Source organism: Oncorhynchus mykiss, chromosome 2 (assembly GCF_057628025.1).
Source record: "Oncorhynchus mykiss isolate SJ-2025 chromosome 2, ASM5762802v1, whole genome shotgun sequence".
NCBI classification, from domain to species: domain Eukaryota; kingdom Metazoa; phylum Chordata; class Actinopteri; order Salmoniformes; family Salmonidae; genus Oncorhynchus; species Oncorhynchus mykiss.
The window spans coordinates 103099442-103113043 of NC_143023.1; the positions used below are offsets into that span (position 1 = coordinate 103099442).

Below are 13602 nucleotides of genomic sequence, written 5' to 3' on the forward strand. Positions count from 1 at the left end.
GTGTTCTTCACACATTTTTGTAATTTAAAAGACGCTTTTATCCAGAGCGACTTACAGTAGTTTCGTACTGGTTCTCCCCATGCGACTCGAACCCGAAACCCTGGCATTGCAAGCGTCATGCTCTACCAAGTAATTTTCAATATCACATCTTGACTCATTTTTCCAAGGGGCAAGAAAAAGTCAGCTTGTAATCATATTCAGTTACTATAGGTGACCACTAGAGGGTGGTAGAGGAAGTTCAGTAGCTACTCCTCTTCTCTGGTCTGAAACTGACATGCTTTCATCCACTTATCTTTTGAATAAAATTAAATGTTTCGTTAGTTATTCTCCAATTTATAAAAGGAGGGAAGGTTAACGGCGACGAGATGTTGACTCCATAATTAATATTCTATATTCAGATGGAATAATGTACAACACATTTACTGGAAATCAAAGCTCTAAACTTGAACATTGTAGAACAAATGTTCCGTTCATGATGTAGTACACATCACACACCTCAATTCATGTAGTACACATCACACACTTCCCTTCATGATGTAGTACACATCACACTTCCCTTCATGATGTAGTACACATCACACTTCCCTTCACGATGTAGTACACATCACACACTTCACTTCATGATGTAGTACACATCACACACTTCACTTCATGATGTAGTACACATCACACACCTCACTTCATGATGTAGTACACATCACACACTTCACGATGTAGTACACATCACACACCTCACTTCATGATGTAGTACACATCACACACTTCCCTTCATGATGTAGTACACATCACACACTTCACGATGTAGTACACATCACACACCTCACTTCATGATGTAGTACACATCACACACTTCACGATGTAGTACACATCACACACCTCACTTCATGATGTAGTACACATCACACACTTCACGATGTGGTACACATCACACACCTCACTTCATGATGTAGTACACATCACACACCTCACTTCATGATGTAGTACACATCACACACTTCACGATGTAGTACACATCACACACTTCACTTCATGATGTAGTACACATCACACACCTCACTTCACGATGTAGTACACATCACACACCTCACTTCACGATGTGGTACACATCACACACCTCACTTCACGATGTAGTACACATCACACACCTCACTTCATGATGTAGTACACATCACACACCTCACTTCATGATGTAGTACACATCACACACTTCATGATGTAGTACACATCACACACCTCACTTCATGATGTAGTACACATCACACACCTCACTTCATGATGTGGTACACATCACACACTTCACTTCATGATGTAGTACACATCACACACTTCACTTCATGATGTAGTACACATCACACACTTCATGATGTAGTACACATCACACACCTCACTTCATGATGTAGTACACATCACACACTTCCCTTCATGATGTAGTACACATCACACACTTCCCTTCATGATGTAGTACACATCACACACCTCACTTCATGATGTAGTACACATCACACACCTCACTTCATGATGTAGTACACATCACACACTTCACGATGTAGTACACATCACACACTTCACGATGTAGTACACATCACACACCTCACTTCACGATGTAGTACACATCACACACTTCACGATGTAGTACACATCACACACTTCACGATGTAGTACACATCACACACCTCACTTCATGATGTAGTACACATCACACACTTCACGATGTAGTACACATCACACACCTCACTTCATGATGTAGTACACATCACACACTTCACGATGTAGTACACATCACACACTTCACGATGTAGTACACATCACACACTTCACGATGTAGTACACATCACACACTTCACGATGTAGTACACATCACACACTTCACGATGTAGTACACATCACACACTTCACCTCATGATGTAGTACACATCACACACTTCACGATGTAGTACACATCACACACTTCACCTCATGATGTAGTACACATCACACACCTCACTTCATGATGTAGTACACATCACACACCTCACTTCATGATGTAGTACACATCACACACCTCACTTCATGATGTAGTACACATCACACACCTCACTTCATGATGTAGTACACATCACACACTTCACTTCATGATGTAGTACACATCACACACCTCACTTCATGATGTAGTACACATCACACACTTCACGATGTAGTACACATCACACCTCACTTCATGATGTAGTACACATCACACACCTCACTTCACAATGTAGTACACATCACACACTTCACAATGTAGTACACATCACACACTTCACTTCATGATGTAGTACACATCACACACCTCACTTCATGATGTAGTACACATCACACACCTCACTTCATGATGTAGTACACATCACACACTTCCCTTCATGATGTAGTACACATCACACACCTCACTTCATGATGTAGTACACATCACACACCTCACTTCATGATGTAGTACACATCACACACCTCACTTCATGATGTAGTACACATCACACACCTCACTTCATGATGTAGTACACATCACACACTTCACGATGTAGTACACATCACACACTTCCCTTCATGATGTAGTACACATCACACACCTCAATTCATGATGTAGTACACATCACACACTTCACTTCATGATGTAGTACACATCACACACCTCACTTCACGATGTAGTACACATCACACACCTCACTTCATGATGTAGTACACATCACACACCTCACTTCATGATGTGGTACACATCACACACCTCACTTCATGATGTAGTACACATCACACACCTCACTTCATGATGTAGTACACATCACACACCTCACTTCATGATGTAGTACACATCACACACCTCACTTCATGATGTAGTACACATCACACACCTCACTTCACGATGTAGTACACATCACACACCTCACTTCACGATGTGGTACACATCACACACCTCACTTCACGATGTGGTACACATCACACACCTCACTTCATGATGTAGTACACATCACACACCTCACTTCATGATGTAGTACACATCACACACCTCACTTCACGATGTGGTACACATCACACACCTCACTTCACGATGTGGTACACATCACACACCTCACTTCATGATGTAGTACACATCACACACCTCACTTCATGATGTAGTACACATCACACACCTCACTTCACGATGTAGTACACATCACACACCTCACTTCATGATGTAGTACACATCACACACCTCACTTCATGATGTAGTACACATCACACACTTCACGATGTAGTACACATCACACACCTCACTTCATGATGTAGTACACATCACACACCTCACTTCACGATGTAGTACACATCACACACCTCACTTCATGATGTAGTACACATCACACACCTCACTTCACGATGTAGTACACATCACACACCTCACTTCACGATGTGGTACACATCACACACTTCACAATGTAGTACACATCACACACTTCACTTCATGATGTAGTACACATCAAATGTTTTGGGTAGTCTTCCACAAGCTTCCTGCAATAAGTTGGGTGAATTTTGGTGCATTCCTCCTGACAGCTGGTGTAACTGAGTCAAGTTGTAGGCCTCCTTGCTCGCACATGCTTTTTCAGTTCTGCCCACAAATTTTCTATAGGATTGAGGTCAGGGTTTTGTGATGGCCACTCCAATACCTTGACTTTATTGTTCTTAAGCCATTTTGCCACAACTTTGGAAGTATGCTTGGGGTCATTGTCCATTTGGAAGACCCATTTGCGACCAAGTTTTAACTTCCTGACTGATGTCTTGAGATGTTGCTTCAATATGTCCAGATCCCTCATGATGCCATCTATTTTGTGAAGTGCACCAGTCCCTCCTGCAGCAAAGCACCCCCACAACATCATGCTGCCACCCCCGTGCTTCACAGTTGGGATGGTGTTCTTCGGCTTGCAAGCCTCCCCCTTTTTCCTCCAAACATAACGATGGTCATTATGGCCAAACAGTTCTATTTTTGTTTCATCAGAGCAGAGGACATTTCTCCAAAAAGTACGATCTTTGTCCCCATGTGCAGTTGCAAACCGTAGTCTGGCTTTTTAATGGTGGTTTTGGAGCAGTGGCTTCTTCCTTGCTGAGTGGCCTTTCAGGTTATGTCGATATAGGACTCGTTTTACTGTGGATATAGATAAATGTATACCTGTTTCCTCCAGCATCTTCACAAAGTCCTCTGCTATTGTTCTGGGATTTGCACCTTTCGCACCAAAGTACGTCCTGTAAACAGTAGCTATAAGTTAATGATTTGATTGGCTGCATAGATTTCATGACTAGAAGCTAAAATGACGAAATATGTTTTTTTTGTAAATTGACATTTGCTATCGTAAATGTTAGCAACACTTCCGCCTTTGCGGGATGCACGGGGGATATGGTCACTAGTGTAGCCAGGAGGTGAGGCCTCATTTAACACAGCAAATTCATCAGGCTTAAACCATGTTTCAATCAGGCCAATCACATCAAGATTATGATCCGTGATTAGTTCACTGACTATAACTGCCTTGGAAGTGAGGGATCTAATATTAAGTAGCCCTATTTTGAGATGTGAGGTATCACGATCTCTTTCAATAATGGCAGGAATAGATGAGGTCTTTATCCTAGTGAGATTGCTAAGGCGAACACCGCCATGTTTAGTTTTGCCCAACCAAGGTCGAGGCACAGACACGGACGGTCTCAATGGGAAAGCTGAGCTGACTACACTGACTGTGCTAGTGGCAGACTCCACTAAACTGGCAGGCTGGCTAACAGATTGCTGCCTGGCTTGCACCCTATCTCATTGTGGAGCTAGTCCTTTCTTTCAACACTACATTTGGTCATTGGTAAACATAGGAAGACCCCACTGCTGAAGGAGACAAGAAAGCCTGATTTGAACTTCTCAAAAACCTAAACAAGCCTAAATCCTGGGGAAAATGTTCTCTGGACCAATGAAACAAAATGAGAGTTATTTGGCAATACAGATCTCCGCTGTGTTAATTTACTGACGACCAAATTAAGCATTCAAAGAAAAGAACAGCCTCCCTACAATCAAAGATGGAGAGGTTTGATAATGGTTTGCTGCGGGTGTTGCTTTGCTGCCTCTGGTACTGAGGGCCTTGACATGGGCAAGACATCTTGAAATTCGCAGATTATCAAGTGTTTTGGAGTCCAATTTGCAGTGCTAGAGGCATCACTACAGACCCGGGTTCGAACCCGGGCTGTATTACAACTGGCCATGATCGGGAGTCCCATTGGGCGGCGTACAATAGCCCAGCGTCGTCCGGGTTAGGGGAGTGTTGCATAGAGCCGCTCAAATATTTCCTTAGGTAAGGGCATACTTAAGGGTTTTTACAGTGGCATGTATGGCATAAAGATTGACTACCTGGTTACCATGGAGATCGCATTTATTTTGTGAGAAAGCAACATTTTATAATTTCTATCAAGATAACCAAATAGCTTCAGAAGATAAACCATTTTCCTGTAGTTACTTTTCTCATCTCGTTTCTTTTACTTTCTAGCAAGGCAAGCTAACTTACAGAGTAGCTAACTTACAGAGTAGCTAACTTGCTGAGTAGCTAACTTGCTGAGTAGCTAACTTGCTGAGTAGCTAATTTACAGAGTAGCTAACTTGCTGAGTAGCTAATTTACAGAGTAGCTAATTTACAGAGTAGCTAACTTGCTGAGTAGCTAATTTACAGAGTAGCTAACTTGCTGAGTAGCTAATTTACAGAGTAGCTAACTTGCTGAGTAGCTAATTTACAGAGTAGCTAACTTGCTGAGTAGCTAATTTACAGAGTAGCTAACTTGCTGAGTAGCTCATTTACAGAGTAGCTAACTTGCTGAGTAGCTAATTTACAGAGTAGCTAACTTGCTGAGTAGCTAATTTACAGAGTAGCTAATTTACAGAGGAGCTAATTTGCGGAGTAGCTCATTTACAGAGTAGCTAACTTGTTGAGTAGCTAATTTACAGAGTAGCTCATTTGGTGAGTAGCTAACTTACAGAGTAGCTCATTTGGTGAGTAGCTAACTTAGAGTAGCTCATTTGGTGAGTAGCTAATTTACAGAGTAGCTAACTTACCAGCTGTGTCATTCCTACAATGCTGTGCCATTTCTGTCCCCTGGAAATGTCACTTGTTATTTTAGTGTAAAAAATGTGCATTCCAAAAGGCTTTAAATATAAGATCAGGTGTCCTTTACCTTAAAAGAGAATTGTATTAATTAAAAAATATATTTTCCCAATGGATGTATACGTTCTTGCCATGACCCGGGTATTAACTTCCACGTCATAATTTTATATTCCTAGGGGTGCGTTCACTCTGGCTATCTACTCCGATTTCAGAGCCCTCGTCTGTGTGCCAGAGTGCACAATAACCGGTCAATTTACAAACCCTCGACACCCGTTGAATATGGCCGGTGTCTGTAAACGTTGGCAAAAATGCGTAATTAAATTGTTGCCAGCAACACAGTTAGTCACCAACGCTCTGGATAACATGTAAACAGCCTAAACAGCTCTGTTAGGGAGAGTAAAATCAAATCAAATGTATTTATAAAGCCCTTCTTACATCAGCTGATGTATCAAAGTGCTGTACAGAATGGTCAAAGTGGGGTGTTCTCTCATTTGTGTCTGGAAGTAGCTAGCCAGCAAGCCAACGTTATCTTGGGTGCTTGACTGCAGCTGAGGTCAGAACGCTCGGATCAACCCTAGTCCCTGGACAGAGCGTCCAGTGTGGTCTGAACACTCAGATCAACCCTAGTACCTGGACAGAGCGTCCAGTGTGGTCTGAACGCTCGGATCAACCCTAGTCCCTGGACAGAGCGTCCAGTGTGGTCTGAACACTCGGATCAAACCTAGTCCCTGGACAGAGCGTCCAGTGTGGTCTAAACGCTCGGATCAACCCTAGTCCCTGGACAGAGCGACCAGTGTGGTCTGAACGCTCGGATCAACCCTAGTCCCTGGACAGAGCGACCAGTGTGGTCTGAACGCTCGGATCAACCCTAGTCCCTGGACAGAACGACCAGTGTGGTCTGAACGCTCGGATCAACCCTAGTCCCTGGACAGAGCGACCAGTGTGGTCTGAACGCTCGGAACAACCCTAGTCCCTGGACAGAGCGACCAGTGTGGTCTGAACGCTCGGAACAACCCTAGTCCCTGGACAGAGCGACCAGTGTGGTCTGAACGCTCGGAACAACCCTAGTCCCTGGACAGAGCGACCAGTGTGGTCTGAACGCTCGGAACAACCCTAGTCCCTGGACAGAGCGACCAGTGTGGTCTGAACGCTCGGATCAACCCTAGTACCTGGACAGAGCGTCCAGTGTGGTCTGAACGCTCGGATCAACCCTAGTCCCTGGACAGAGCGACCAGTGTGGTCTGAACGCTCGGATCAACCCTAGTCCCTGGACAGAACGACCAGTGTGGTCTGAACGCTCGGATCAACCCTAGTCCCTGGACAGAACGACCAGTGTGGTCTGAACGCTCGGATCAACCCTAGTCCCTGGACAGAGCGTCCAGTGTGGTCTGAACACTCGGATCAAACCTAGTCCCTGGACAGAGCGTCCAGTGTGGTCTAAACGCTCGGATCAACCCTAGTCCCTGGACAGAGCGACCAGTGTGGTCTGAACGCTCGGATCAACCCTAGTCCCTGGACAGAGTGACCAGTGTGGTCTGAACGCTCGGATCAACCCTAGTCCCTGGACAGAACGACCAGTGTGGTCTGAACGCTCGGATCAACCCTAGTCCCTGGACAGAGCGACCAGTGTGGTCTGAACGCTCGGAACAACCCTAGTCCCTGGACAGAGCGACCAGTGTGGTCTGAACGCTCGGAACAACCCTAGTCCCTGGACAGAGCGACCAGTGTGGTCTGAACGCTCGGAACAACCCTAGTCCCTGGACAGAGCGACCAGTGTGGTCTGAACGCTCGGAACAACCCTAGTCCCTGGACAGAGCGACCAGTGTGGTCTGAACGCTCGGAACAACCCTAGTCCCTGGACAGAGCGACCAGTGTGGTCTGAACGCTCGGATCAACCCTAGTCCCTGGACAGAACGACCAGTGTGGTCTGAACGCTCGGATCAACCCTAGTCCCTGGACAGAACGACCAGTGTGGTCTGAACACTCGGATCAACCCTAGTACCTGGACAGAGCGTCCAGTGTGGTCTGAACGCTCGGATCAACCCTAGTCCCTGGACAGAGCGACCAGTGTGGTCTGAACGCTCGGATCAACCCTAGTCCCTGGACAGAACGACCAGTGTGGTCTGAACGCTCGGATCAACCCTAGTCCCTGGACAGAACGACCAGTGTGGTCTGAACACTCGGATCAACCCTAGTCCCTGGACAGAGCGACCAGTGTGGTCTGAACACTCGGATCAACCCTAGTCCCTGGACAGAACGACCAGTGTGGTCTGAACACTCGGATCAACCCTAGTCCCTGGACAGAACGACCAGTGTGGTCTGAACACTCGGATCAACCCTAGTCCCTGGACAGAACGACCAGTGTGGTCTGAACACTCGGATCAACCCTAGTCCCTGGACAGAACGTCCAGTGTGGTCTGAACGCTCCGAAACTCTCTGAGTTTAGAAAGGACAATCTGACAACACTCTGAATTGCTTCGTTTTGGCCTTTCTAGGGAGTTTTTCCTAGCCACCGTGCTTCTACACCTGCATTGCTTGCTGTTTGGGGTTTTAGGCTGGGTTTCTGTACAGCACTTTGAGACATCAGCTGATGTAAGAAGGGCTATATAAATACATTTTATTTTGAATTTACGTACGCCCAGAGCGCACTCTGGCACTCCAGATTGAATTTACGAACACACCCCTAGTTAAAATGATCTCATCAAAAGTTACATTTTTTCATGATGATTGTTTTTATTTTATCAAAAATGTTCTGTGTCCCTGATATCACTTTCCGCCCTGTTAGTTTTTTGTAATTCTCCATTTAAGAAAACCCCCCTCTCTAAAACGACACCACATTCAGGAAGTATCATCATTTATTCGGTGGGAAAACAATGGTTTAAAAAGGTACATAAATATAAACCCTTAGTTGTATCGATTTGTCGATGATGTCCACCCTGCTAGGCTAAAATAAAGGAGAAAATTAACCACATTCCAAAACGTTAAAATATGTTTGATAGAGAATCCTGTTCCAAGTGTTCACCATTATGCTAGCTCAATCTTGCTCACTCACAGAGCTATGGCTGATTTGGGCTCCAAATGTCCACCTTGTTATGTTCCACCCTGTTAGGATTATGCACCTAACCGGTTAGAAAATGCACCTTTAAAAAAGTGCCCGAGTTTTAACCAATATTCATTTTTTTAGAAAGAATACTAAAATAAAATATAATTTTCCCCCCAAAAGCGATGAGGTCCAAAAGGCACCACACCGTAAAAATGTCCCATTCTAGATCCTTCCATTGTTCAGTTAAGTACCCATCTAGCTGGCTGGTGGATGTTTCCCTTCTGAACCAGGCCAGAGGAAAGCAACATTCACCTCCACAAAATGCTGTTTACATTGCTATCCATATTGAATGAAGCAGTTAAGAGACCTCATGGCCAACCTGAAACTTTTTTTTCCACTTAATTTAAGGGGTAAATTCACCTTAAAAAAGCTTTGTGCAACTAACTTAAAGTGAAGGAAACTTTCAGGGAAAATATAAGGGGTACATTAAACATAGGGGGTTTTATGCAACCGGGCTAGGTTGCTATGCAGGAGCCGGGACTTCAGGCTCCGTATCGGACACCGGGGACCTGGCCACTAGCTGGCGAGCTAGAAAATAGCGGTCTCGCCTATGTTACTAGCCATCTTTTGGGGGCAATCTGGGATCTTTCAGCCAAAGATTTGATTTAACTAGTTAGTTAACAAGACATTTATTGCGTTTAGCCGTGCTAGATAGCTGTGTATCTTATGCTAATCTCAGCTATGGATGGTTGTCACAGAACATGGATGGTTAGTTATATATTTGTAGTTGTTTACAATGAGCCAGCAGCGCCCACCTGCCGTGCACTGCCTTAACAGACCCAGAGCGATTTAACTCTCTAAATATCACATTTAGGGGCTCCTTACCATCTTGACATTTAGGTTAAGGGTCCTGTTTTGATGCCATTCACTTAACCTATTAAAATATCTGAAAACTCTAATCCAGGCATCGCCAAGCTCGTATTTCATTCAAAACAGTAAAGGTCAGCAAAGCGTCATGGCGACACCATCATCTGAACAGGCAGCATTCAAGAAAAGACGGTTGCACAAAAAACATGCTTCACGTCCGAAGAGCATTCAAGAACAGGAACATAAATGACTTCTGAAAAAGCACCTCGATTCAACCCCTCGTACACAGTGATTTATTGACTAGCTCTACTTCTTGCAGAGGCCAGAGCATACCATTACTTGTCTGTCGTCTTGCTGTATCTATCGGTTTAATTCATACAATTATCAAACAACACAGTAGAGCCCAGAGACCATCAAAATGCTCCAGGCCTCTGTTGTGATATTGACATCATTCAATAGCACAACAGACAGAAGGGGAAAAAAAACTAAAACAGAATTGGTTTGTTACAATGATGCAGATCAAGCGACAATGACCTCTTAAATAGCATGAATCATATAATTACTAAAGAAATATCATAGGACAATAGCAATGCATATTCATGAATCATAGAATTACTAAAGAAATATCATAGGACAATAGCAATGCATATTCATGAATCATAGAATTACTAAAGAATTATCATAGGACAATAGCAATGCATATTCATGAATCATAGAATTACTAAAGAAATATCATAAGACAATAGCAATGCATATTCATGAATCATAGAATTACTAAAGAAATATCATAAGACAATAGCAATGCATATTCATGAATCAACCAAAACTAAGAGAGGAAATAATAAATAATACTAACTGTGTACACAGGAAGAGAACAGAAGGCTAATAGAACGAAGGACAGGATAATGGTATCAAAACCACTATGGCCCATTCCACACTATAGGGCCTAACTGAGCCACGCTGTACTGGGCTGGCCTGGTTCCACATCCACAAAAGTTCTGGAAAGAGCCAAAGAAAACCCCCAAGCCATCACAGTACCGTTCGGGTCGGCCCTTTAGTGTGGATGCGGTGCGTGATGCTGCTGTCACAGACCGTCTCTGTCAGGCATTCAACAGGAACTCTAGCACAGTCACACTGACCACTCTAAATCAGACCACACATTATAGAGCTACTGGACTCTGGTGAGTGAGAGGAGAGCGAGGAGAGACTGACAGAGATAGCAGGCATGAAAAGCCATGCAGTTTGTTCTCTGTTCCAAATGCAACTTCAATATACTTGGGGTTTTGTTTTCCTTGGATGACTCGGTGAAAAAGTGAGTCAAAGATACACCCCGCATGAAAATAGAAGTGCTTACATTTATCAAGGTGCCGTAGTAATACATTGGATTGAAATCATTTTGTCCCCCCCCCCCATAATGAAAATTTGCTGTGTGTAACTATGATGCCAATTTCAATACTATTTTAATAATATTTCTTTAATGTGAAAACAACTAAGGAAGGACGCTGCAGTAAAGTTTCCTCAGCTAAATGAAAGAGATGAGAGAGGGAGCACACCAACCAGAGAAACCACAGTAGTGGATCTATAACCAGCCTGGGTACCAGTCTGTCAGTGCTACCATTCCACGACAACAGACAGACAGCAGCCAGGCTAGCCTGTGTGATCCTAGTGACATCAACAACATGGAGCATAGGGAATGCTTTTTACACAGCACACATGGATCCAACAGAACTTGAAAGCATATTAATAAATAATACCTTGAAAATAATTAAATACAATATTATTGACCACAGTAAGAATGAACGTTTAAAAAAAAGGAAAAATAACTCTACAGTGATGAGGAAACAAACGGACAGATCCCTCTTCTCGCTCCGAAGCACACGGACAGATCCCTCTTCTCGCTCCGAAGCACACGGACAGATCCCTCTTCTCGCTCCGAAGCACACGGACAGATTCCTCTTCTCGCTCCGAAGCACACGGACAGATCCCTCTTCTCGCTCCGAAGCACACGGACAGATTCCTCTTCTCGCTCCGAAGCACGCGGACAGATCCCTCTTCTCGCTCCGAAGCACACGGACAGATCCCTCTTCTCGCTCCGAAGCACACGGACAGATTCCTCTTCTCGCTCCGAAGCACACGGACAGATTCCTCTTCTCGCTCCGAAGCACACGGACAGATTCCTCTTCTCGCTCCGAAGCACAAGTCCAAACATGTTTTGAGACAAAAATAATGCCGTTGACGTGGAATATTGAAATAAAACAGTAGGAACGAAGTACAAAAGGTCAGGGGGGGGTCAGGGGCACGTGAAGGAAGAGGCTGTGAAAAAATCTTCAGTATCCACAGAAAAATATCAACTGAAGTTACTCATCATCATCATCGTCATCATCGTCATCGTCAGGAGCTTATATATAATAAGTCAAATTGAAAATAGAATTTTCCTCTCTGTACATAGCATTGTTTTCTCCTACTTTTTATTTATTATTTATTTGTCCCCTTCCGTTTCTATTTCCTCCCTCAAGTTGTTTTTCCGTTCTGTGTGGACGATCCCCCGCCTCCCTTCAGTCTAACGAGATCACGTCTGGTATGGAGCCATATATGACCGCTGCCGCTGCATCAGACCTGCTCGACTGGCTGTCCCGGTCTCCATCTCTATCCCGCTCTCCATCCCTCTCTACATCCCTCTCTCTTAAACTATTAGATGAAACAAGACTGGAGCTGCTCCCGCTGTTGCTGCCCCCATTGGCTGCTGGCAGGGCGCTGCTCCCGCCCCCGGGGGTCCCTGGTTGGTCCAGAAACATCTGGGAGGAGCTATACGGCAGGAAGCGGTTGAGGAGAAGGTCATGGTCTTCTGAGGCAGAGGCCGCCGCTGCCATCACCATGTTGTAATGCTACAGAGAGAGAGAGAGGAGGGAGGGTCACCACCATGTTGTAATGCTACAGAGAGAGAGAGGAGGGAGGGTCACCACCATGTTGTAATGCTACAGAGAGAGAGAGGAGGGAGGGTCACCACCATGTTGTAATGCTACAGAGAGAGAGAGAGAGAGAGAGAGAGAGAGAGAGAGAGAGGGGGTCACCACCATGTTGTAATGCTACAGAGAGAGAGAGAGAGAGAGCGAGAGAGAGAGGATCACCACCATGTTGTAATGCTACAGAGAGAGAGAGCGAGAGAGAGGAGGGAGGGTCACCACCATGTTGTAATGCTACAGAGACAGAGAGAGAGGAGGGTGGGTCACTACCATGTTGTAATGCTACAGAGAGAGAGAGAGAGAGAGAGAGAGAGAGGAGGGAGGGTCACTACCATGTTGTAATGCTACAGAGAGAGAGAGAGAGAGAGAGAGAGAGAGAGAGAGAGAGAGAGAGAGAGAGAGAGAGGAGGGAGGGTCACCACCATGTTGTAATGCTACAGAGAGAGAGAGGGGAGGGAGGGTCACCACCATGTTGTAATGCTACAGAGAGAGAGAGGAGGGAGGGTCACCACCATGTTATAATGCTACAGAGAGAAAGGAGGGAGGGTCACCACCATGTTGTAATGCTACAGAGAGAGAGAGAGAGCGAGAGAGAGGAGGGAGGGTCACCACCATGTTGTAA

The 13602-nt window shown here is 44.8% G+C and overlaps 1 protein-coding gene across 1 annotated transcript in view; it reads right to left on the minus strand.

The window, feature by feature from the left end:
- Positions 1–10283: 10283 nt before the first annotated feature.
- The window catches only part of pias1b (protein inhibitor of activated STAT, 1b), a 34936-nt gene continuing 31617 nt past the window's right edge, over positions 10284–13602 (minus strand). The window contains exon 13 of the mRNA XM_090214709.1: positions 10284–12902. Coding sequence (XP_090070835.1) covers positions 12573–12902 — 330 coding nt within the window. The 3' untranslated portion in view covers positions 10284–12572. The remainder of the gene's footprint in view (positions 12903–13602) is intronic.